At 48.4% G+C, this 27,070-nt stretch overlaps 1 protein-coding gene across 6 annotated transcripts in view; it reads right to left on the reverse strand.

Moving 5' to 3' along the window:
* The window catches only part of UBE3C (ubiquitin protein ligase E3C), a 110,543-nt gene that overhangs the window by 69,319 nt on the left and 14,154 nt on the right, over positions 1-27,070 (reverse strand). For all 6 annotated transcript variants that reach the window (XM_045086278.1, XM_045086277.1, XM_045086280.1 and 3 more), the window contains 9 exons: positions 17,474-17,527; positions 14,308-14,382; positions 13,646-13,792; positions 13,075-13,190; positions 12,813-12,970; positions 8,672-8,825; positions 7,810-8,030; positions 7,081-7,235; positions 3,768-3,955 (listed from right to left, as the gene is read on the reverse strand). In XM_045086278.1, coding sequence (XP_044942213.1) covers positions 3,768-3,955; positions 7,081-7,235; positions 7,810-8,030; positions 8,672-8,825; positions 12,813-12,970; positions 13,075-13,190; positions 13,646-13,792; positions 14,308-14,382; positions 17,474-17,527 — 1,268 coding nt within the window. The remainder of the gene's footprint in view (positions 1-3,767; positions 3,956-7,080; positions 7,236-7,809; positions 8,031-8,671; positions 8,826-12,812; positions 12,971-13,074; positions 13,191-13,645; positions 13,793-14,307; positions 14,383-17,473; positions 17,528-27,070) is intronic.

A 27,070-nucleotide genomic window follows, 5' to 3' on the forward strand; every position in this document is an offset into this window, starting at 1 on the left:
TATCGGTTTTTGGTAGAGAAATGCAGCACATGTTGCAATAAAGCTGACCTGTGAGGCCTTGTGAGTGGATGTACTTTCAAGAAAACCACATGAAGATAATAGGAACCTTTGTGATGCCCAAAACATTACTTTCAAAAATTCCATTTCAGAGGTTCTAGAAGAGTGTGCAACAGCAGAGCTGAGGACCAGGAACACGTCCGAGCGGCCGCGGGGCTGTGAGCCCCACTCCTGAGCCAGCCCTCCCAGGAAGCGCCTGCCATAAAATGAAAACGCCACGGGAAGTGGAATTACAGGCGACATCTCAGTGTGTGACTCAGGAAGGCCTCTGACAGGATAACCTCAGTGTGAATCTCACAGACGACTGAGCCAGGAAAGAAGCATTTTGGACAGAGTCTAGCAGAGGCCAAGGGGCCCGGCCTGGAGCACAGGGGAGGCAGAGAGCCAGCGCGAGCGTGGCGGGGGCAGAGGTGACCGGACACTTGATCAGTGAGGGGGACACAGCCTGGCAGTGACTGAGGAACCCGAGTCTTCTCCTGAAAGCTAAGGGGACGCACTCGCAGGTATGTGAGGAGGACAGCAGCCGGGTCACGTTTCTGACCGTTCAGCCCGGAAAGCAGAGCGCAAGCACGTACACGCACGCGTCCCGGCGACGGACTGTGTCTGCACCATCACCACGGAAGGAGTGACCGCAAGCCCGCGCTCCCCAGCCAGTGCGTCCAGCAGACTTTCTGTGGCGCTGGGAGTGGTCTGTGCTGTGCTAGCTAACAGGGCACTGGCCAGCCATACGTGGCCACCACGCACTTGAAAGGTGCCGAGCTACGTGGCCAAGGAACTGGGTTTACACTTTCACTTTAATTAACTTCAAGTGAAGTAGCCACGTTTTGCTAGTGGCTCCCCTAGTGTAACCCCAGGTTTTGTCGGAATGTGCTGAACTCAATCTCACGGAGCGGGTAGGGGTCTCGGTACAGCCCATTAAACTGCTAACAGGAGTCTGGAGCTCCAGAAAGTGGCTGGAGCCTGTCGTCCAGAAAACCGACTGAGTAGGAAAAAAATGAAGAAACTAAAGGGAAAGGAAGTCAAAGCTGAGGAAGCACTGACACAGACCGAGAAGAGAGCAACAGCAAAGGGAAAGCCGTGAGAACAGTGTCTGCAAAGGTAGCAGGGGAGGGGGTGTGAGGAAGGGCAGCTGTGCAGAAGGCCACAGAGGGCTGGGCTTGTGGGATGCCCTGGGGGTGCCACACCCCCCACCCCCCAGGCAGGGCAGGATGAGGCGTGGCCAAAGGGAGGGCACACAGAAGGGCACAGTCCTCAGCTCTACGCGGAACACTTCCCAGCAGCACAAAGCCGCCTGATGACACACTAACGCCTCGCCTGCCAGCGCAGAGTCCAAGTCAGCCAGGGTCAATGCTCAGCACCGCACGCGGGCTGCCCGCGTGTCCACATAAGTGCCCATCTCTCTGGGTTTAGTTCTCTGGACACTGGGATACTGCCTTCTTGTGTTCCCTCTCACAATGCAACCACAGTATTCATAGTAAAGATAGTGAATATATTTTCTTAAGGAAAAAATAAATTTTATATCTAAATATTTATTCAGAGTCCCAAGTCCAATGGCAAGATTTATGAATTTTCTCCCATAAAAGGAGCTGGCAATTCATTTATTACTTTTCTGATATTTAAGTAATTCCCATAATCTGAAACTCAAAACCTATCAAAGACCACACACTAAAGGGCGCCTGGGTAGCCAGTCAGTTGAGCGTCTGCCTTCAGCTCAGGTCATGATCCTGGGGTCCTAGGACTGAGCCCCACATCAGGCTCCCTGCTCCGCGGGGAGTGAAATTCTCCCTCTGCCCGCACCCTCACTCATGTGCGCACGTGTGCTCTCGCTCTAATAAATAAATAAAAATCGTTAAAAAAAAGTACAGTGAGAAGTCCACATTCTCCTCCACTCTTGACTTGCCCAGCACAGACATGTAAATAACCAGCTCTATGACTTTCCTGCGTATGTGTCCAATATGTTTTATGCAAATACAAACATACATTCCCACTTTTCTCACCATTCTGACACAAAAGTAAGTTATTATCCACTTTGTACCGTAGTTTCCTTTTTACAGGTAAACATGTACCTTGGAAATCTTCCCACATCAGTGTACAAAGGGTCTTCCTGTTCCTTTATACATCCTGACAATGAATGTTAGACAGGAATGAAAACTGCAGGGCACCTGGGGGGCTCGGTCCGTTGAGCGTCTGACTCTAGATTTTGGCTCAGGTCATGGTCCCAGGGTCCTGCGACTGAGTCCCCAGTCGAGTCGGTCCCTGCGCTCGGTGTAAAGCCCATGTAAGATTCTCTCCCTCTGCCCCTCCCACCGCTAGAGCAAATGCACAAATCTGAAGAGCCGCAGAAGCAGCAGCAGCAGAAGCAGAAGAACAGAAAGAAGAAATCAAAACTGCAGATCCCAACCACGAAAGAGGGACTCGCATGGGCTCAGAGGTGCTGACAGGGCATCATCGGCCCTGAATTTATTAATCATCTTTTAAATACCTTAAAAAAAACACCAAAAACCTGAAAGCAGTGAAAATCGAGCGTAGTTAAGGAAGTCTACCTGCTTTCACGAGTTCTGGGAAACATTCAGGTACTTAAAAGCTGATGTATTTAAACCATAAATGAAATTCCTGGAGTAGTTTCTTAGAGGAAACAGGTGCAGTAGTCGTAAAACCAAGGCTCCACATAAAGCTCCTTTCCCCACTAAACACCCTTCGGAAGCCGCTCACTGGTGAAGCCCAGACCAGGCAGCGACGCGCTGAGCTGCAGGGGTTACAGCCTGCGGCGCCGACTCCGCACCGCCATCAAAGCCCGGTCCTGGCCGAGCTGCTCTGCTCCCGAGATCTAACGTCTCGCCCTGCCGCAATCAGCCCACAGAGAGCCAGGTCCCCGCGGAGGGAGCGCGTCCCCTGCCGCCTCACGTCCTCCAGGGGCAGCAAACACCAGGGCGCAGGGACAGCGCGGGCCGCCGGGCTGCGTGCGGCGTCCAAGGCAGGCTCGGCCGGTGGTGTGTCCTCAGCGTGTGGCCCGTCCAGGCAGGCTGCTTTCCTAATCAAGACACCAGCTCTTTCCACGCCACAGGAAGGCACTTTATAGAAACAGCAGAGAGCTCTTCGGGTGACCTCAACGGTCGGATGCAGAGCGGGCCCCAGTGTGGGGAGACGGAGGCTTTCAGCAGGTCGCCTGCGACCGTCCGTCCCTGCTCCCCCTCAAAGCCCATGACCCCTGCAGCGTGCGCTGTGAGGTACCTGCCACGTTCTCTGGACACCACGGAGCCAGCGCTCCAATGACAGCAAAACCGTTCAACGCTGCGGTCCCACTTACTTACGTCAGCACACGGGCCTCATCCTGACCCGGGCCTGTCCCCTCACGGGCCCGCTGCACAGCTGCCCAGGGCGGCCCGACGCCGGGCACGCCGCGGGAGCGCCACATCCGGGGACACGCGGGCTCCGGGAGGCAGGCTGGGTCCCGCACTCGGAGAGGGGCCAGGCCTCAACCGCAGCCCGCTCTCGGCCCGCTAGGGAAACGCGCTCGTTTCATTTACTACACGACAGGCCAGGGAAGTGGAGGCGAACAGGACCGGCTGGTTTAGAAAAGAAAGACCAGCGGTCGTTCTCCATGCACGGCGGCACCGCGGGAACCTCCTCCATCGCGCCCCGGGGGGAAGCAGCAGCCCAGGCCGCCGCCGCGGCGCACACCGCTGCTCTTGCGGCCCCGCACCACTTGCCTGACTCTGGGCACCGCCATCCGGTGCTGCACCATGAGCGTGTGGCCAATGGACGCCATCAAGGTGAAGGCCTCCTCGCTGGCGGAGTCCCTCCACACCAGGGCCAACAGGGTGCTGGTCTGCTGCTTCGTGTCCAGCTTCTTGAGACACTCCTCGGTGATGTAGGGCACCGACAGCCGGCCGTCCTCCTAAACACAGCGGGCAAGCTGCTCTGAGTTCACGACGGTTGGGCGGCAAGGACCCGCTACGCTGCGCAGGGGTCGGACTCCACTCCCCCGAGAACACAAAACAGGCCTGATCTAAAAGTGGCCCACATCACAGCGAGCACAGCCATTAAGGCACTAGGAAACTTTCTAAGTTCCACCCACAGTCGTCGTCTGTATTAGGCACCAATTATACCCAGCGTAACAACACAGGACCTGTACATACTCAGTGTTTGCCTCCTGATAGGACAATATTTCAGTACTGACATTTCAGGAAAAATTAATTTCATATTTTAGATACCACTGTACTAAGCATACATGTGTGAGAATATATTACCGTCTAGCAGAATTTCCATTGGAAGCTATCTGGGAGACGACAGTTAAGCAAAAATAGAATATTAAATATTTTTTAAAAAATCAAGTAAGATACATTTTATATCTTACTTTCTCTAAGGATCTGATTCACTGAGCAAAACCTGAACTAAGCTGCTGTGTATTCATCTATATGGGGAATTCACCAAAGACACATGCTTTTCTCATATATGTGCACGCATACTCAAGTGTTCGTGAGTATGAAAATACACGCACAACACTGGGTGCTACTGACGACCCTGCCTGGAAACTTGCATGGATAGGAGTTATGTCATCGACAATCATGTACAAAATAAAACACTGCTTTAGATGAAAGTAATAAATTCTACCTGCCAAACTTGAATCCATAAGTAACATGCACGGGTACTACTTTTGTAGTGTCATACTTAAATTACACAGAGACCTAAGTGTTTAAAAACAGTGAAATCTGACTCTGGAAAAATCTCATTCAATCAAATTAGATTCTACATAATGATCATAGGAAAGAAAAGGCAATATATAAGCAATGGACAAAAAGATCTGACCAAAAAATAAAGATTTCAAGTCAAATCTGTTGAGTACCTGGCCTACAGCTGGGTCACTGGTTCTGAACCCAAATGTGGACAGGAAAAGAGACGTAACAAACATTGCGGGGAAATAATGAAGAGAAAAAAAGAGAAGCAAAGGCATCAAGTCACATACCTGTAGTAACACAGACCTTAAATCCCTTGTATATTAAGGGAGAAAAATAAAGTGGAGTAAAATTTCCTACAACTATAAGTAACAAAATTAAGTTGCACTTCTTTTGTTTTGCAGTTTGTCAAAAAAACTTCAACGGCTTTGTGGGATGCCCAGCCCAGGAGACGGCTCACACACCAAAGCCTTACACTTAGAAACTTCGAAAGAGAAGTTTTATGTCATATGCATCCATAGTCTTACGGGCTTTAGAAAAATTTTTAATTTAAATTGAATTTAGTTAACACACAGGGTGTTACTGGTTTCGGGGGCACAGGTCTGTGACTCCTCGTCCTACAGCACAGCCATCGCTCACGCTATCCCGGGCCCCCCTCCATGCTCCTCCCCCGTCACCCCAGCCCCCCCCCCCGCCCCTCCGGCAACCCTCAGTTTCGTTTCCTAGAGTTGAGTGTCTTATGGCATGTGACTTCACTCCTATGTGGGATTTAAGAAACAAAACAGGTGAACACGGGGGAAGGGAAAGAGAAAGATAAGATAAACAGAGATAAGGTGTCCCTTCCCTATGTTAGAGAAGTGTAGCCACAAGCCCGCGAGCCCGAGTGTTCCCTCTGTTCCCGTGTCTCCTACTCGGCTCCTGTCTGGGACTCCCGAACATCTCTCCAGTGGGGGCCGCCTCATCTCCACGTGGACACCAACCATACTGTGTACAACCATTTTCATGTCACAGCTTCTCCAGAGAGCTATTCCGTATTTCAGAAGTGTCTGCTAAAAACACTTTAATCTACATTCCATCTACAGAATCCCACTTTGTCTTGTTTTTTAACGATACAAAAGAGTCCCATTTTTGGGTGCAGTTCTGAACTCTGAAAGATGCAAGACTTCCAGCTTCCACCAAAAACCCTCAGTTTTGCCCTTTTGTGATCAGCCCTCCCTCTGGCTGTAAGGGGCAAGGCCTCATCTGGTTTTTCTTATCGTTCCTTTTCCATCTCTGCTAATAAAGCTATCTGTACTGGAGGGCGTAGTACTAACACATCCTTTCACTTTGCAAGATCCTAAAGATTTACTTCCCCTGGAAAACCTGAGCCCTCTAGAGTGTAGTCCTCCTGGGACTGGACTTAGTATTAATCAATGGGAAATTTCCTAACAAAAAAATTTTTAAACCCATGATATCTGAACCTCAAGACATTTCAATTGTGTAATTAAGAGAAAAAGCAGCAGATAATATCACGGAAATTATGTGTGTATAATGCAAAGCTTTTTATCCCTTGAAAATAGCAAACCATGCTGGGTAAGAAATGGGACAACGGGTGCAGAGATTATACACAACAATAAACTCAAAATTCGTTTTCAAATACATCATAACACCTGTCATCTACAAAACTGCTGAAAAGTAACAGGAGACATTACTTGGTGTCCACAAGATCGGGTAAGGAAGAACTTAGCTTTTTCTCCCTTTGAGGCCGGGAGAAGGGGCGGGTGTGTGTGGCTGCTGACTGCCGAGGGTCTCTGTGCAGACAACGCTCTCCCCGCATGGGGGAGGCTGCAGGGAGGGAAGTATGCTGAGAGATCACTCAGCTGGACACCACTTTACAAGGGCGAATTTTATGGTAAAGTGTATCGCCATAAAGCTGCTATAAAAAAAATTCTTAAAAATAGAACAATGCTTGTTATTCAGTAAGTGCCCTTCCTGAGAACTAGGAACTTGTTATTAGCCTTTAAACCCAACAATTTCACTTGGAGGAAAATTTCCCAAGTAACAGTTAAATTACTATACAGCGTGGCCTGCCGTGCATGAAAACCCACATAACCACGTGACCCACATACACTTGGGTAGGAGAAGGTGTGGAAGAGAGGCCCAACCCCAGGTCGCGAAGAGGGGCACGTGCGGGAAGAGCAGAGCGGCCACGGAGCAACCTCGTCTGCGGTCTGAATGCTTTATAACAAGAACCCTTTGAGGCGCTACTTGTATAGTTGAAACTAAGGACGGACACAACGTCCGACCCCCAGATGAGGAGTGGGGTGAAGTGTAATCCGTTCGCTGGCCCCGGCCCTCAGGAGCTCACCGGGGCGCTTGGCTGCTTGTCTGCCTCTTCAACCTCATCTTCCGAGTCGCTGGCCGAGTCCGGACAGCTCGCGCTGGCAGGTGAAACTGGGAGCTGAGACAGAAAGGTCTGGAGCACCCTCAAATACACCAGCAGTCCTTCCTCGGAGAGGGTCCCTTTGTAAGACAGTCGGTCGTAATATCGGATTAGAAAACTTGGGTATCACTTTTCTTATATTCAGAGAGACATTTCTGACCACAACTTCTTATCAAAATTACCGTAATCCACGCACACATGTATGTGTCAACACATCAGAGAAAGATGCTGTAATTCTAGAATGCGCACACATCGGAAGTTTGGCATGAATGGGGACAACAACCCTGCACTCACAGTTCGCCCATTCAACTTTAAAAATGTTCTAATCTGTGTGGCCTTGTAACATATCTGAATCAGGCCCCCTTTTTTCTTACTTAAAGTAATGTCTACCCAAGGTGGGGCTCAAACTCACAACCTGAGATCAAGAATCACATGCTCCACTGATAGGAGCCAGCCAGGCACCCCTGAATTGGGACTACGTGCCTAGAAACTCTCCCCAGGGACACCGGCTAGGACACAGACCTTCAGCAAATACGCTCCCCCTGCAGAGGCCACCCTGACACGGCACACCAGCCCCTGGCGTCCCGTCTCCGGACTTGCACCTGCTAGTACCACACGTGCGTGTTCAGGCAAAACACATCTTGTATCTCATACCCAGGTAATGCTCGCCAACCGTTAAGACAAAGAAGAAGAGCCACGGTGCCCCACTGCTTGTCTTGGAGCACCTGCTCTCCAGTAACAACAGTGCATTCAGGAAGAGCTCGTACGGGAAAGCAGCGTGCGTGTCCGCTAAGGCTGGAATGATGAAATGGAAAATCTGATCTGTGAAAGGTGCTGCCAAAAGCTCCTCAGTGAAGGCGCTGAACACTTGCTGTCTGAAAAGAAGAGTGGAAGCTTTTATCGAAGCATATTGTTTACAAAATCACTGATTACAATTAACATGCAAAAAATATTCTTTTCAAAATTAATGGAAGCTAAGCATACAATATCAACTAAATTGCTTTGAAATTAACTGATTTTGTGCCTTTCCTATTGAGGAAAGTTTTGCCATGTTTTCCTATCTTATTTATTTATTTATTTATTTATTTATTTATTTAAAAGATTTTATTTATTTATTTGACAGAGAGAAATCACAAGTAGACGGAGAGGCAGACAGAGAGAGAGAGAGGGAAGCAGGCTCCCTGCCGAGCAGAGAGCCCGATGCGGGACTCGATCCCAGGAGCCTGAGATCATGACCTGAGCTGAAGGCAGCGGCTTAACCCACTGAGCCACCCAGGCGCCCGTTTTCCTATCTTTCAACAGCTACTAGAAGACAAGAAAATAACCAGATGATCAGAATCATAAATTTATATTAGCGTACAGGCCAAACAGAAATAGTCAACTTTTTCTTTAAACCGAGTCACACTAATACAGTAAAAATCTGACTTTGAAGTCTTTATGTAAAATAGCATCTGTGTAAAAGTTACTGTTAGATACAGAACCTGTGAACTTACAAAATCAATTACCCCATTCTTACCTTGCACCTTCTGGACAGGAGTTGTAAGTAAAGTGCAATGGTTTCAGAACATTCTCTAGCAAAATGTTTGCTATAGGAACTCGAGATAAATCAGAATATTCAATACTTGATGGAAGCTTGTTGTTAATTAACAAATAGAGAGATCTATAATACCCTAAAAGAAAGGAAAAACACATACTTAAAATTTGGCACCTTAATCATAATGAGAAAAAAAAATGGGTCAATTTTAAAATGCTTTTTATAAATCTGCATGGGTCCAAATTTAATTCTTCTTCAACTTTCCTTTTTCATTAAATGTTACTAGTTAAACAGACAATGGCCCCTATTTTTAAAGTTTATTAATTTTTTAAAGTAATCTCTGCACTCAGTGTGGGACTCGGACTCATGACGCCGAGATGGAGAGTTGTACGCTCCACCCACTGGGCCAGCCGGGACTCCCTTCCACTTTTTTTTTGTTGTTTTTTTTTTTAAGATTTTATTTATTTATTTGACAGACAGATCACAAGCAGGCAGAGAGGCAGGCAGAGAGAGAGGAGGAAGCAGGCTCCCCGCCGAGCAGAGAGCCCGATGTGGGGCTCGATCCCAGGACCCTGAGATCATGACCTGAGCCGAAGGCAGAGGCTTAACCCACTGAGCCACCCAAACACCTCTCCCTTCAACATTTTTATTAATAAAAAGTTAAATACGTATGTGGTCTGAAAAGGTATATAAGCTCCATCTGCCCATCACCCACTCCTCCATTCACTGGGAAGCAAATCTAAAATAAAATTATTTCAGTGTGTCATCAAAGGACTTTATTTTTCATAAAAATGCCATATGACAGCTAAAATAAATTAATAATTCCTTGCATCTAGTCAGTGTTTAAGTCTCCAACTCTGCTTGCAATAAATTTCATTTAACTGGTTTGCTTGAATCAGGATCCCAGTAAGGCCCAGGTATTGTGATGGAAGAATTTAACCGGCTCTGTGGTTTTCCTGAGCACGCTGAGCTCCTGGATATGGGCACACGGAAGCATCTGCCATAGCGGTAATCTTCATGGACTCTCACACCATCCTGTCTTTGGGCAACAGGGTGGGCTTGGCAGGCAGGCCCTGAGCTCTCCCACTCATGGAGAGCACCGCCAGAACGCCTGTCCTCATCTGCGGACCAGAAGCCAGGACCCGCCACCGCCAGCCCTGCTCTGGCGAGTTCCTCAGTGCCTTTTAGAGGAGATGATGGCTTTGGAGACCACAGTATGGGCACCGGGAGTTCAAGCTGAAGCAACACCCTTCCTGACCTCACTAAGCGTCTGACGGGCTTGCAGGTGTGCAGTAAGCATCAACTCTGGCCTCGCCGGTGACCCAAATCCTAGTCTTTTAAATACATCCGCCTCCTTTTACAAAGGGTAAGAGGAATCTCCAGGTGTCGTTGGTACATTTCTCACTACTGTCACATCTGGTAGCGCACATGAAATACACAATTCACTTGCTTCACTTTGTGAAAACAGTCCTACAGAAATTTATGCAGAGGCCACTTTTAGGCAACAGGCTTGAGCAAGGGGAAGTTGATCAGGGCACAAAGCCCTGGGTGAACATGGTCAGGCCCATCAGGAGACCCACCTCGAGGTATCTGCAGGCCTTAATGGACCAGTGGGCTGCTTACAGTCAGGCCCAGTTACCAAGAAGGGAGAAAATTCTGTATGTCCCAGACCACCTCACTTTGCTCCTTTGCACACTGCCCCACGCACAGCCTGGAGGCAGACAGCCCAGCCTCTGTTCCCTGCAGTGGACACAATACACTTCCGTCCCCTTTGTCCTGCTTCAGGTGAACCCTGCCACCACCACAAGGCCGGCTTCTACCCCAATCCACCTGATGGCTGCCCCACAGCTGGGGGCCCCAGCCAAGCAGACAGACACCACGATCTCCCCTGGAGTCCTGACCACGAAACACGGACTCCTCAGTGCTCTGTCCTCACACCCGCTCTGTAACTCCAACCCTGACCTCGTGCATTCTCATCTCCAGCGAAACCCAGCAGGGAAGCTTGAAAGCTCTTTGGCCGGGAGCCCGAGAAGACGGAAGAGGGCGGGACAGACGAGCGGGATCAAGAGGCACAAACTTCCAGCCGTAAAATAAGTTAAGTCGTGGAGATTAAAACAAGAAAACAAAACAAGCAAAAAAAGGACAGCATAGGGAGTACATCGAGGATTTTTTAAAATATTATACCATTAACACGCCAACACCAATCTATGTACTAAACAGATCCCTTGACAGGATGACTAGAGTCTGAAGGCCAGCCGCACTCCCTAAGGCATGCACATCCGTAGGACAACACACACTGTGAATAGGAAACAGTGCCAAATGTCACAGACTCCTACTGCCGGGAGAAACCGGTGAGCAGAATTCAGAGCAACAAACTCCCAGTGACGTCACTAAGTCACAGGGACGGAAAGCACAGCACAGGGAGCACCATCGACAGTAACAGAGCATGCGACGGACAGTGACCACACTTGCCCCGAGGGGCCCTGAGTACTGCACAGAGCTATGGAATCACCCAATGGCATCACATGTCCCCACGGAAGGTGCCAGAAGCGGCAGTTTCACCGCAAGATTGTGACACACTTTCTACTTCTAGATGCACTGCAAAATAATGCATTTCTTAGTTATATTCTTTAAACTTTTAGAAAACAATAAAAGTAAAAACTCTCACGGACTGCTCAGCCTGAATCAATACACGCAGTCAGGCATCAGCCAACACAAGGGATGATTTCAATCACCATCACTTTTTAAATTTTTATTTTTTATTTTTCTAAAAGATTTTATTTATTTATTTGTCATAGAGCGAGAAGCAAGAGCAAGCACAGGCAGACAGAGAGGCAGGCAGAGGCAGAGGGGAAGCAGGCTCCCCGCCAAGCAAGGAGCCCTATGTGGGACTCGATCCCAGGACGCTAGGATCATGATCTGAGCCGAAGGCAGCTGCTTAACCAACTGAGCCACCCAGGCATCCCCCATCACTTTTTTTAAAAGATCAAAGCCCACAAATTTCAATTTACTTTCAGTTGGCTCCCTAATTTTTCAACAAACTAAGGAGGTTTCTTTCTTTTTCTTTTAAGATTTTATTTATTTGAGGGAGAGAGAGAGAAAGAGAGCACACGCACACACATGTACATGTCAGCCAGAAGGGCAGAGAAGCAGACTCCCCACTGAGCAGGGAGCCCGATGCAGGACTTGAACCCAGGACCCTGGCATCATGACCTGAGCCGAAGGCAGATGCTTAACAACTGAGCCACCCCGGCACCACTTGATCTTTTTTTTTTTTTTAAACCGAAGCCGAACGCCAAGATTGAGATGTATGCGAATCTGATTTTTACAGTTTCAGTACTGAGGACTGAATTAGCTAGGTTTAGCCTAGATTAGTCCATCAGCTCTGGGGAACAAAAAGACATTGATTTACGGTTTTACCAGTAACTCCTACCTTCCAGAACCACCTACAGCACGTCTTCTGACCGATAACGTACCTATTTTTTAATGCTAGTCCTTCTCAAGTCCAAGCCCTGAAGTGTTTGTCTTCCTAGCTGTGAGACCACTGGGAGTCAGATTTTTAAGTGTTGGTCTCACACTGCTTAATTCATCATGAAAGTGTCAGAAGCCCTCTCTGTTTCAGTTACCACCGTGTCCTCGGAGGAATTTCGGATCTCGGTTATTATGGCTTAATACAACGCAGCCATGACCGGGAGAGCGTCAACGCGTCACAGCGTGACCCAGTCAGAAAGAGATCTCAGACCCGGTGTCTTCATCTCCTCTGCCGGACTGAGATGAAGACCGGAATTTCCTCCTGAGACTGACCTGTCCCTCGGTCCTGCGGCACCACTGCCCCTGCCAGCTGGGGACGCGGATGCTGGCCCCGCTGTAGGGGGATCGGCTGCCGCAGGCGCACGTCAGCGCGGCCCCACAGGTTTCTGGACGCCAGCATCCACTTGCTTCACTTTCAGTCACAGGAGGTGTTAGAGAGCGGAGCGCGCGTCCAGAGGTTTAGGGTGGAGGACGAGTGTCGGCGCTCCCCTCGTCAGTGGGGCCCTGTCGCCGTCACTCCTGGTGCTCGGAGCAGGCACGCAAGCTCTACAGGGCACCCCGCCGGCCCTGCCCTGGCCCTGCCGCCACCTACCATTCTGAATCATGTAGTGCAAGATCTGTTCAATGACGGACGCCACATAGCTAGCGTCTTGCAAAACAGGCAAGTACGTATTCTCAGACGAAAACACCTCAAGCATCCTCATCGGAAGTGCGACATTCAAACTGTCATCGCTACAGCTTTGCAGTAACCTGTAAAACAGAACAGAACAGAGATGTTCACGCACCGGATGGCAGAGGTCGTCCTAAAGCCCTACGGGCAACTCTCGCTCACCGCATGCCTTGACGGGGTTTACCTGCAGCCGAGGCTCATCAGCCTCTTTATCTGAAACAGACACGTGAGTCTCTCGGACCCGTCCAACTGCTGGACAAACAGAGAGCTGTGTTTGATCAAGTTCTGATACATCCATATCTGAAACACAACACACACAGTCACCTCAGTCCGCGCGAAGCCCATCGTTACAGCACAGTAACACTCCAAACTTCTGCAAGTGCTGAACAGACACTGAATCGAGACATGATAAAACGTGAATCTTCTCGATCAGGATTTATTTTGTAGTGTAGACCACACGACCCAGATTTTCTGCGTTAACACAACACATCAGTATAAAGCTAAGTCACTAAATGTATTACTAAAACAAAGTACACTTAAAACTCATCTAAATCTGAAATAAAACAGCTCGTTTGCAAAAATCAGCAATTCGTAGTAAAAATACGCGAGAAATACCATAATTAATCATAAGGTGCACAAGGTTATCTCTGGTGATCTAGCCTCGCAAACACACACCGGAGCCCGTCCGACCCCATTAGAAACAGAATGCTGGGAAGCCCGCGACCGAGGCTGCGTGACGTGGAGCCGGCACTCACCAGACGTTTTGAGTCTTCGCTCTGCTTGTAGAAAAACAGCAGCTGCCTCACCAGGAGGGTAAGGTTGGGCCCACTGGCGACGGAGAAAGTGCCCCCCGGCTGTGAGGCACTGGCGCAGCGATCGAAGGCGCTTCTCCGGAGGGCGTGCTGGGGGCAAGGCAAAGCATGGGCTCGTGGGCCAGGTGTGCAGCCGCAGCGGTTAGGGTTAGGGCAGCGGCCCAAGTGTGCCCGGGGGTGGGGGCTGCAGTGCGGAGAGGGGTGGGGGAAGGGGAGAGGGACAGGGAGGGATGGGCGGGGGGGTCTCGTCTGGGTGTACTGCCGTGCAGTTCTTGCAAAAAGGTGACCTGAAACCCAGAAAACTGGGACTGGAATGAGGACCTTTCAGCCCCCAGAGGCCCTTCAACACTCCCATCTTTAGCCACACCCTGTTTCTATATTGTTACTTAACAAAAATCACCTCAGAACTCCCCACTCTATAAATCTTTACGTAAATATAAACTACTAAAATTAATTATTGGGGAAAACACTATTATCCACATTGATTTTCATTACACACGTGTACTAAAATACCCACAGAGTGGAGTCCATTTCCAAGGCTCAAGGCCTTATCTAAAATGAGCTCTGGTGTGCCTAATTCTTCCTCAGCTTAAAAGCAAACTTACTTGCTGCCTCCGGTCTCTGCAGCCTCGTATAAATGACTGTATGATCACCGCGTTCTTCAGTCTTCGCCTTTCCTCCTGCGTACCAGAGGGAGGAAGGAATAATGGGGTCTTAGTGAAATGGTATTTAGCTAGCAAAGACTTAAAAAAACAAAAAACCAACCAAACAGCTATAGAATTTACACACCACAAAATTCAGTCTTTCAAGCGTACCATTCACCGATTTTTAAAATATTCAAAATTCAAGTGTCACCACAATCTGATTCTAGAATACTTTTCAGCACACACTCCAAACCCTGGACCGATTAGCACTCAGTCCTCAACCCCTGCCCTAGCTCCCCAACCCCCGGCAACCACCAATCAAATTTCTGTCTGTATGGGAATGCCTATTCTGGACATAATGGAATCCTGTAATATGTGGCCTTTTGTGTCTGACTTTTTTCACCTGGCACAGTATTTTCAAGGTTCACACATGTTGTATCACTTATCAATACTGCACGACTTTTCACGGCCAATTGATATTTCGCCACAGGGTGGCTCACAGTTCGCTTATCCATTTGCTGCCTGATGACATTTGGGCTGTTTCCACTCGGGGCTACTACGAACAATGCTGTTGTGGGCATTCACGTAAAAGTTTTGTGTGGACACAAGTTTTCATTTCTCTTGGGCATATGTGCAGGAGCAGAATAACACGGGAGGAACAGCCAGACTGTTTTCCAAGTGGCTACACCATTTCACAATCCCACCAGCACACTAAGCCTTATAATGACAGCTATAGTTTGAAATAGAAAAAGAATACCGACAACCCAAACATCAATTTTAAAAGCCACTTTTCTTATCTAAAAGCAGAAAACTCCAGTTTTGGTTAAAACTCTCTTAAAATGTTCAGTGACCTAGCAGAAATAATTTATTCTTCACATTGTTGTAACCAAAGCAGCTCCCACTGTTTGAAAGCCTACTGTGCGCAGGCCCGAAGAGAGACACCACACAATCATCCTCGATGACGACTCCTGCCAGTTTTACAATGCAGAAGCTGAAATCTCCACAAAAATAAAGTGATGCCGGAACACGTACGAGAGTCAGAACTCAAAGCCAAGTGCAACACTAAGGCCAGCACTCATCCTGCCCCATGACACCATTTCCTGTCTTCCAGGCGTGTCACCTGCCAGGCTTGAAATGCACACGTGCACACACACAATCCTAGGATGGCAGAACACCGATCAGGGCTCACAAGTTTCAAGTGATCACAGCAAACGAACCCCTGAGCCTAAACCTAGTTTGGAAACCTTTGCATTACGATGATTCTAAGAGCATTTCATTAAAAACCTATATGGTCCCATGAGTTTTCAAAACATTTATTTTTATTCATTCAGTTGTTCACTGAGGAGAAAGTCTTGGTAGCATCCCAGCCTTCTGGTTGGAACAGGGACCTAAAGGCTCCATTGTAAATGTACTGGAAACAGACTGACCCTGACAAGGACTGAAGAAGGGCTGCAAACCAGCTAAACCCTGTATTAATTAAAGGTGATTTGTCCTTCTTCCTGTTGCCTGCCAAAAGAAAATGTAAAACTTTCCAAAAAGAGAGCTCTTTTGCTTTTTGTTTTGCCATATAAACTCACAGTATTCAACCAAAATAACCAGGCAAAAGACAAGAACTAAAAATCAGAAGGACAAACAACAGAAACAAACCCAGAGGTGATCCAAAACTGGAGTTTAAACATTATCTTTAATAATCTATAATTATGTTCATGGAATCAAAAGACTAGAGAACTGGGAAATAAAACAAAGACAATTCTAGAAGTAAAAAAAAAAAAAAAATCTGAAGTTCAGAATTCAAAGAATATATGTAACAATTAGACACTGGTAAAGAGATAATGTGTAAATTAGAAGTTAGGTCAGAAGGAAATATCCAAACTGAAGGAGAAATAATCAAAACAATAAATATATGGAAGAGCATAGGAGAGATATATGACACAACGCAAAGGTCAAATATGTACATAATTTGAGTCCAAGAAGAAGAGGAGAGGAAGAATGGAACAGAAACACTACTCAAGAGATGACAGCTGAGAATTTCCTAGAAAAGATGAAAGACATCAGCCAACATTTCTTGTTGAGCAGTCACTTTCAACTGACAGCAGTTACACCACCCAGGGAACATCTGAAGGTAATTTTGGTTATCTCAACTGGAGAGAACAGCAGGAGCGCCGTGGCCTCCAGTGGCTGGACCAGAGGCCACAGATGCTGCTGAACACCCTTCAATGTACAGGGTAAGCCCCCACAGCAAAGAATAATCTGTTCCAAAAAGTAGGCAGTGCTGAGGCTGAGAGAGCCCATCTAAAACTCTTCGTATTTGCTGTTCCCTTCACCAAGAATGCTCTTCCTCCAGCTTCTTTTTCATCCTTCAGTTATCAGCTCAACTCTAACCAGCTCAGAGTCTCCTTCCCTGAACACCCTTCCCGGTCACCATCACCATGTCCCACTGCCCTCACAGCACTTGCATCCATGCTCCAGAACCCAGCAAGACCATTATCCATCTCATTCACTATCCATACAGCCAGCAAGCAGAACAGCACCTGGAATGTATAAGCTCTCAATTAATATTTGCTAAAGGAACAAATGAATGATCAGAAAACAAAACAGAAATCTGGAAAAGCAGGCCATAAAATATACCATAACTGCCGATTAAAATGAACAAAACAAGCAATGTTAAGAAACTGTCACCAGAGAGATGAAATGTAAAATAAAGAATGTAATAAACAAACAAAAAACAACAAATGTCACTAGCTCCATTTATCTTCTACACAAATAATTAAGATATTGGCCTTAACAGTGAGTTTTCTTCTTTTACCTGGCAAAACATGAACATGATATACTAAGTCTTTTTAGATCTTCTAGAAACCACTACAATAGGCAAGAGAACTTTATAACAGCCTGCTTTCCCCTCTATTCTGGAAACTGCCCACTTAGTCTGTCCTTTCCACACTGGTTCCAGAATAAATTACTTATCATAAATCCAAACAATCCAGAAATGCTTCCAAAGTTTAATATACACAAAAATATGCATGTTAAGTCACATATAACATACATCTATCTATACCCATTATGACAGATTTATTTAAATGCTATGGAAAATGCTTATTTAAATAGACTATTACAAAACTGTTTTTACCTCTCTCTTTCTTCTTTCTTCCTGAGTACGATGTAAAAGAGAAGCCTTTTCTTCCTACACACAAAAAGGGAAAAGATAAAAAAAGGCTTTAGTTTCAAATTCTAATATACTCTCAAACAAAGATTAAAGAATGTCTTCACTGAAAAAGGATCCTAAAGAGCATACAAACATTCTGACCTAATGAGAAGTCTGAGGCACAAGAAGTTAAATGCCATCCCCCGACTAGATCACAGACCTAATTAAAGTTAGTATTTCAGTAGTCTTCTAAGAACAAAATCTGATTTCTTTACACAAACAAGTTCAAGTAAAACTGGGAATATCTGAATAATATCAGTGTATTATATCCATGCCAATATCCTGGTTGTGATTATCATAGCACAGTTTTATAAAACAGAACCCCCCCAGGGGGTGAAATCAGGCACTGTGAACACAGGATCATTCTGTATTATTTCTAACAGCTGCACATGACCTACAATTATCTTAATAAAATATCTGATGAAAAAATTCAGTATTGTTACTGAATTTTAAAAAATTCTCTTTTCAGGGAGCCTGGGTGGCTCAGTGGGTTAAGCGACTGCCTTCGACTCAGGTAATGATCCCAGGGTCCTGGGGTCGAGTTCTGCATACAGGCTCCTTGCTCAGCGGGGAGCCTGCTTCTCCCTCTGCCTCTGCTTACTACTCTGCCTGCTTGTGTTCTCTGTCATATAAATAAATAAAATCTTTTAAAAAATAAACAAAAGCTAAACCTAGTTATTTAAAAAAAAATTGTTTTCATCATAAAACTAAATTTTGAACAAAATTACTTGGTACCTAGAAGGAACCGAAGTAATAAACAGGAAACTTACACACATTTCAAATAAAATAAAAATACTTAAAGATAACCCTCCTTCCCCCAGAACTGCTCCAGTCTATAGTGTATGGGCATTTTATTTTATTTTATATTTTTTTAAGATTTTATTTATTTGACAGAGAAAGACACAGTGAGAGAGGAACACCAGCAGGGGAAGTGGGAGAGGGAGAAGTAGCTTCTTGATAAGCAAGGAGCCTGATGCAGGGGCTCGACCCCAGGACCCTGGGATCATGATCTGAGCTGAAGGCAGACGCTTAACAACTGAGCCCCCCAGGTTCCCCTGGGCATTTTATTTTTATAACTGTAATCCAAAATAAAATTAAAACTCCAAGACATTATATATGAATCATTATAAAAATGAATAAACAGGGGCACCTGGGTGGCTCAGTGGGTTAAAGACTCTGCCTTCAGCCCAGGTCATGATCTCAGGGTCCTGGGATCCAGCCCCACATCGGGCTCTCTGCTCAGCAGGGAGCCTTCTTCCTCCTCTCTCTCTGCCTGCCTCTCTGCCTACTTGTGATCTCTGTCTGTTATTAAATAAATAAAATCTTTTTAGAAAAATCAATAAACAGATCTCATAACAAAAACAAATAAAAGTATCAAAATAGTGTCAGAAGGCAAGTAATCAAGCCAATTCAAAATTATACATTGATATGTGAATCAACAGTGCGCAGAATGAAAAGTTTCTCACTGACAAAATTTAAAGCCAAAGAAGTAAATCCGGGGCACCCAGTTGGCTCAGTCAATGCAGCATGTGACTCTTGATCTTGGGGTCATGAGTTTGAGTCCCAAGTTGGGCACAGAGCTTACTTTAAAAAAGAAAGAAAAGAAAAGAGAGAAGAGAAGAGAAAGGAAGAAAAATCCTCCAGGTATTTTCCACTATAGAAAATTCCACCACTTTTTGAATTTCAAATAAAAAGATTTTATCTACTATGACCAAATTCAGAAAAATATTTTGTTTTAAATTTTAATTAAAAGGAGGAGGGCAAATGGAAAATTTAAAGTAAAAAGTGCGAAGTTATGATAGAATAAGAGAAAGCTTCTAGATAAAAATTTCTAGCCAGTATCCTGACTTATGAATAGAACTGATACGTTTGTGTCTATGGTTTTCCTTCTATCTCCATTTGTCCGGATATGATACATGTTCATTATTTGGTTCTAGCTAAAAGGCTAAGATTCCTTAAAATAGTGTGCACTGTCACAACTACGGAAAAACACAGGCAAGCCTGAAATCAGAGCGAGGGGATGGGTAAGGGGTGACAGCGTGAGGGAGGGCACGCGCTGTGAGGGGCACGGGTGACCGATGAGTCATGACCTCTACGTCTGAACGAATGATGCTCGAGATGTTGGCCAAGTGAATTTAAAGGGAAAAGTCTAAAATTCAACAAACCAACATTTTACCTTAAAAACATGGCCCATGCTGGCAAAAGCCACTCCGCTGACCTCCCCACACGGAGAAGCTCCTAGTCCTCGCTGGACGACAGGCCGCACAGGCTCAAGGGCCCCACTCTTCCCCGACCACACTGCTGCTTTCACCCGCTTCCCCATCGGGCACGCGCAGGTGTCGACACGCGTCTGGAACGACCGAACGCCTCCCTGAAGTCGGACGCTGCGGTCGTAAGCCTCTAGGAGGAGGAGGAGCCCTAAGAGCTGAGAAGCACCGCTCGGCACCTGCAGCATAGCACCCGGGCTGTGGTCTTTTAAAATCCAAACACGTACTCCCTATCGAAGAGCACGATGGGACTGTATAGTCAAACACTGGAACTGCTCAGAAATTCTCTCTTACGTTTGAAGCTCACGGTGTGGGAGAAGCCACGACAGCACAAGAGGCACTGCTGGGTGTGGGGGTGACTATTAACTTCTGATCACCCGCAGGTCGGAATCCCCGGACAGGACATCATACGAAGGCAAAGGTCACTTCTCTGACCTGTGCTCAAGTGCTCTAACACTTCCTACTTCAAAGACAAACTCATTTCAAAAAAACAAGCAGAGCAAGCCGATCCAAAATAACGGACGTGCACACACAACCCCGATACGTGATTTCAGTAATAAAACCGTATTTTTGAAAATGCTGATAAGAGCTTTCAAAGAGTACCCCTGCCCCTTTAATAGTCTGCCGACAAAAGACGAGGGTCAGGGAGAGGTCAAGCAATCTCCCACGTGAATTCAGGCACACCGCACAGGCGACTCTAGGAGCAGCAGCACCAGGTAGCAGCGCCACTGAGCTGTCCGCTGTGTCCTTGCACAGAAGGACAGGAGAGGAGTGTGTGCCACACACAGAACACTAACAGGGACTGAAGGCTTCTGTCCACACACTAAGCAATATTCCACGCCCTTGGCTTCGGGTAATTCTCATATTCCTCGAAATGAACCTATGAGGTTAAGCACGATGATCTTCCCCGTTTACAGATGCGGAAAGTGAGGTCTGAAAGTGGTAGCAGATCCAGGATCTGAACTCAGAGGGCCTAGAGCTTAACCCACTAAGCAGTATGCTAGCTACTTTGAGAAAGAACATTATTTCACATTTTGAGAAGTTAAAAAAGTCCTTGCCTTCATTATACACGAGTAATTTGGAAGATTACCACAAAGGAGGGGAGAGGGAGGCCACAGAAAAAAATTTTGATCTTCAAAATCTGACAAGAAAGCACGAGGAGCAGGTGGTGTTGAGAACCAGAAAGCAAACTAAGCAATCAGAGAGATCAGGACACAAGGCTGCCAGGAAAAGCCAGCCCCGCACAGAAAGACAAGCGTCGCAGTGCACAGGATCGCCATCCACACACCATGGCAACGGTCAGTATGCAGCCCCTAAACATGCAACCGAGTCCCAGGGCAGAACCAGAGCCTCCTCTGTGTTCCCCGTCTAGAACGATCCATTCAAAAGACATTCAAATGAGACCCAGGAAGGGCACGTACCCAGTCAACAGGTGTCTGTGAATCACGTAACATGCCAGGCACTAGAGATTTTATTTTGTAAGATTTTATTTATTTCTTTGACAGAGAGAGAGAGGGAGGAGTGGGAGAAAGCAGCAGGCTCCCCACTGAGCAGGAGCCCAACGGGGAGCTGGACCCCAAGACCCTGGGATCATGACCTGAGCCGAGGGCAGACGCTGAACGACTGAGCCCCCCAGGAGCCCCTGCACCAGAGACTTTGAAAGTAAGTGAGGCATTTCCGCCCAGGGAGTTCACAGTCTGGTGGGAGAAAGCAGCAGCCTGTTTGCTGGGGACACACCTTGCACCAGACACAGCCCTGGCCGCCAGCGTGGAGACAGACGCGGTCTCTGCCCCGTGCACAGAGGCCGCGCCAGGCGCAAGCGTGGGGAGAGCAGACAGACTCTGCCTCAGCGGCCAGGAGAAGGCCCAGAAGAAAAGGCATGTGAAAGGCAACTTGGAAGGACCCGTTCCGCGGGAGGGCAAGGTGGGGAATCTCCCAGCAGAGGGAGAGAATCTCCCAGCAGAGGGAGGAGAGAGCGCGCGAGCAGGGAGATGGTAATCACCTCACAAGTGGGGGCCGCTGAGCGTCCAAGGGGCCAAGGAGTTAACAGGTAATAAAAAGAACGGGGTGGGGGCGCCTCCCTGCACGCCCTCTCCCGGAGGGCCGCCTTTGGGACAGACAGACGCCGGACGGGCTCCTGAAGAGCACTGAGCATCCGCTCCAAGAACCGTCTCTTCTCAGGGCTCAGTTCTTTCCAGCAGCCCCGTTAATACAAAACCCATCACACTGCCCTGTTTCCTGCTCCACGGCAGCCTGGCGGACGGGAGAACCACCAACGCGCGGGACAGGCTGCGCGGGACGCTGGCTCAGAACACGGCCGTCTGCTCCCCCGGCCTGTCCCGCACCGTGTCCCGATGCCGCCTCAGCCCCGAGAATACCGACACGACACGAAACTGGAGCTCTGTGCGTTAACGCGGCGAGTGAGTGGCGGGGGTGCGGGGGTGCGGGGGGTGCGGGGGTGCGGGGGGTGCGGGGGTGCGCGGGAGCGGGGGGTGCGGGGGTGCGCGGGGGTGGGGGGGTGCGCGGGAGCGGGGGGTGGGGGGTGCTGGGGGGGGGGGGGGGGGGGGTGCGGGGGTGCGGGGGTGCGCGGGAGCGGGGGGTGCGGGGGTGCGGGGGTGCGCGGGAGGGGGGGGTGGGGTGGGGGGGGGGGGGTGGGGGGGGTGCGGGGGTGCGCGGGGAGCGGGGGGGTGCGGGGGTGCGCGGGGCGGGGGGGCGGGGTGCGGGGGTGCGGGGGGGTGCGGGGGGTGCGGGGGTGCGCGGGGTGCGGGGGGTGCGGGGGTGCGCGGGAGCGGGGGGTGCGGGGGGTGCGGGGGTGCGCGGGAGCGGGGGGTGCGGGGGAGCGGGGGTGCGCGGGGTGCGGGGGTGCGCGGGGTGCGGGGGGTGCGGGGGTGCGGGGGTGCGGGGGTGCGCGGGAGAGGCCTCCTTGCAGGGAGGAGGCGGCGGCGGCGGCGGCAGGAGCAGCCCTGCAGGGCGCACCCCCCACAGGAAGTCACCCCGTGCCCCCCTCCCCCTGCTCCTCCCACAAGCCAAGTTCAAACCGCAGGTCTGCATTTAGGTGCATTTAGGTGCTAACGAAGGCTCCATCGCTTACAGACAGAACCCAGTGTCTGCTGAAAGAGAAAAACACGTTTGACCTCAGTGCACCGGCAGAGAGGAAAGAGTAAAGGTAAGTGAACTGTGTTTTTTCTCCTTTAATGAACTATAAATTCCTTCAGAATCACGGCCTATGTCTGTCTTTATAATCCTGACACTTAGCATTGTGCATCATGGTATGATTGAAGGATATAATTTAGAAAGGATAAAGGTACAACCAGGAAATCTGAAGCTTGAAAGATTTTAAAGTTGAAAAAAAAAAGTCACGGTAAGAGGCAAGAATGTAAAATCACTTATCTACTGAGGCAGACATTAGAAAGACCTACATCTTCCCACGGACAGTTAGTGCCACCAAAATCAGAATACCGGCCAGACAAATCTAAATCCAATCAATAATTCCAATGTTCTAAACTCCCTCAGGAAGTCGACAGATAATTCAAAAATGTTCTAAGTGCTCTTACAAATCTCATCGTGACCCTTCAATATGTTGCTGAGCCCAATTCCCAGTTCTCCCGGGAAGAGTGGCTGCTGAGATGGGACAGGCCAGCTCCCCACTGGTGTCTGCTCGGCTTACGTTCCGGATTATTCTGCGGGCTCAGGCAGAATTTTGCCTCGAGGATCTTTCTCAGACTTCTTTCCAGGGGTGGGTTTAGCGTGTCAAGAAGAGCAGCCTGGCGGTTGGGGGCTGGCCTGTCCGTCTCCGCAGCCACTCTTCCCGGGAGGAACTGGGAATTGGGCTCAGCAACATACTGAAGGGTCACGATGAGATCTGTAAAGCACTTAGAACATCTTTGAATGTGACTGCAAAGCGGGGAAAGCAACCCCACCCTGTCCGTGTCCTGCAGTAACAAGGCACCGAGGACCGCAGGTCAAGGTGGGAACGACGGAGGACCACTATCTTGATGCACCTGGACAGAGGGAGGAGCAAGCAGGGTGACTCCCAGGCTTGGAGTCCTCCCTCCCCTGCCCGGCCAACACCCGCGTCTCAGAGGCAGCCCTGCCACCTTCACAGGGTTCACCACAGCCACACCCCCTGGGCTGTTCTTCGCTTCATATCGCTCTTTAAACTGAGTTTTAAAACTTTTTACTTTGAATGAATTTCAGACAAAGTTGGAGAAAGGATACAGTGCGTTTCCTCATCGCCTCTCTCTCGGACCCCAGTGCCCCCTCCACAACCAGAACGCAACCGGCAAGAGCAAGAGATCAAGAAGGGCGTGGCGTCGCGACGAACGACAGACTGTACTGCAAGTGCGCCAAGTTCTATAGAACAATCTTCGCCTGCTCTAGGGTCCCATCCAGGATCCCTGTGGGAACACTGCATTTCATCACTAGTTCTTCCTACTCTGCACCAATCTGTAACAGTTCCTCCACCTTTGTCCTCTATATCCTGGACTCTGCTCCTTGATGTGGGTTTTTCCGATATTCTCCTACGACCGGAGTGAGGTTACGCCACGACAGTAGTGGACGTTAATGGATATGGTAAAGTGCGCACCTGGGTCTCCATACTTACACAAATGACCAAATGTATACACGAGAGAGGAGAAAAATCTCTTCTCACAGAATTGTTAGTAAATGCAGACAGAAAGAGGGGAGCAGTTGCCGAACACCTCGCAGCGGCCACGGTGCGGACACGCGCTGAGACCAGTGGGCAGAGCTCGAGAATAAACAGGATTCACCCGACCTCCACGTGCCACCTCAAGAGCTTTACCAGCTACTCAGGGAAAGACAGTGGGGGCAGCGGGGAGCCCTGCACACACCAGGCCGGGGACCAGCAATCAGGCACAAGGACGTTACACACCCCTACAGCGTTATTCTCCTAAGTACGAGGTACTCCTGAAAAGAAACACAATGAAAACAAAACTGCATTGTTACATTTTAAATTAAATTAAAAAATAAACACTAAGTTACAAGAAAAACCTAACAAATTTATTTATGAAAAGCCCTATCGGAAACGAGGCCCCTCAAAGCAAAAGAACGGTTTGTCATCACGACAGAGGAGACCAGTGCCACGTGAAGTGTAAGAGGAGGCTAGGTCTATAATTTTATTTTTTAATTTTGACATTGGACAACACAGAGAATACTAACATGTTTATTATTCATCAGGCAAAGGCTATTTGACAGAATTCCTAACCAGAACACCAAGTGTGACTCTGGTTCAACAAACTTTACTTTCAAGAAAGCCTCCAGGGCCCAATCTTCTGAACATGCGCTTTTATTTAGTATTATTCTCCTGATGGTTCTTTAAAAGGGGGTCTGGCTCGCATCTACCCACTTGCCAGGCTCCTGGAGGCCATCACTCTGAACTTTGTACATATGGCATTCAGAAGACTTTTTCTTTTTTCTTTAAATTTTATTTACTTATTTGACAGACAGAGATCACAAGCAGGCAGAGAGGCAGGAGAGAGAGAGAGAGAGGGAAGCAGGCTCCCCGCTGAGCAGAGAGCCCGACGCGGGACTCAATTCCAGGACCCCGGGACCACCACCTGAGCCGAAGACTGAGCCACCCAGGTGCCCCACAGAAGACTTTTTCGAGCTCTTCTCAATTCTTTCCACCACAGTCAAAGTGTACTTCCCATGGCTTCCAGTAAAAAAAAGGTTTACGCCACAAAGACCCGAATTCCTCTTGACGTGATGACAGGGACTTGAGACCTTTCTGCTCTCAATTCGGGAGGAAGCAGGTGCTTAGAGTCACTGCTCAGATTGTCCCAAAGCAGAGGAGTCACACGGCACAGGCCAATGGACCGCCATTCTACTGGGGACTGGGGACTGCTCTTCAGCACCGGAGCCGAACAAGACTGCCGTCTGGATAGGAAAGGGTCCAGTTTCCAGGGCTGGAACACGCTGGATCAAACCTCCTACTCAACCAACGTGGCGTTCCGTACCAACTCCGCTCTTCTCACAACATCACACCTGAAGTCTGCGTTAGTGTGTCATGAAGTCATCAACAGAATTTAAAAGGTTTCCTCTCGTCTGGGAATTAGACAAGAAAGTCTTCGTGGACGTGTTTATTCACTTGTGGCTGGCAAACCGCGAAGGCCGTGCTGGTTTCAGAACGTCAGTGAGCGTCCGGCAGAGCGGCAGGCGGCATCTGCCCGGTCCTCCCTGGCAGGCCAGCAACCCGCCTGGCTCGCTCCCGAGCCGACACATAGCTAACTCACTGGACAAAGGAATCTCGTCAACTATGTTCTTTGTTTTGTTACTTACTGATCACCACTCTGACTCATAACTTTTTGTGTATTTTGCCAATTAGCAGCTCTAGCCTTTGCAATGAGGCACAGTATCCCAGACGAAGTGTTCTCAACTTTTCATTTTAACTCAGCATCACATTCTGTACTGACTTCTGGGCTATTTAGAAATTGTTCCTGTTTATTCCCGAAAGTTGAACGGGTTGGGGGTGGTGCCTTATGGTTTCACAATGAAGCCTGAGCACGGTGGTTCCAGGCGAGGTCTGGCTCATAATGGGGCAAAGGGTCTCTCTCAGCCAGTTCCTGAAAAACCATGGTTCAAAAATCTTTCCTAAGATCTTACTTACTTATTTGACAGAAAGCCCGCGTGAGCACAAGCAGGGGCAGTGGAAGGGGAAGCAGGCTCCCACTGAACAGGGAGCCCAACATGGGGCTCGATCCCAGGACCTGCGCCGAAGGCAGACACTTAACTGAATGAGCAACCTGGGCGTCCCTCAAAAATCTTTATCGTATTTGTTTGTGTTTCTTATGCAGGCTGTAAGTTTATAAGACTAAATAGCTAGTTCCAGCAGGTTATTAATGTGGCCCTTATTATAAATGAAGACATGATGAAGATCATAACTATCTTTAGTGCCTTAGTTTCTAAGACAATCTTTACCTTCAGGCTTTAAAAATGACTCGTCTTCAATTGTTGTAAGACATTCTAACGCATGCACGTCAGGCACAGCAGTCAGGCAGGAAAAGATAAGGCACAGGCGTGATCCTGATTTGCTACACCCGTACCTACATGTAGCTCACACTAGTCGTCCATAATCATCAACTTCCAAAAGTGAAATTTCATTATGCTGCTAGAAAAAGAAACAAACTGCGACAGAGCCCAAGGAGAGTCCGCACACAGAAACGCGCGCTGACAACACCGACGGCACACACAGCCCCGCCGCGAACGCGCGTTCCCAAACTGCAGCCACCGAACGCGG

Source organism: Mustela putorius, unplaced genomic scaffold (genome assembly GCF_011764305.1).
Source record: "Mustela putorius furo isolate JIRA1106 unplaced genomic scaffold, ASM1176430v1.1 tig00000929_pilon_pilon_pilon, whole genome shotgun sequence".
NCBI classification, from domain to species: domain Eukaryota; kingdom Metazoa; phylum Chordata; class Mammalia; order Carnivora; family Mustelidae; genus Mustela; species Mustela putorius.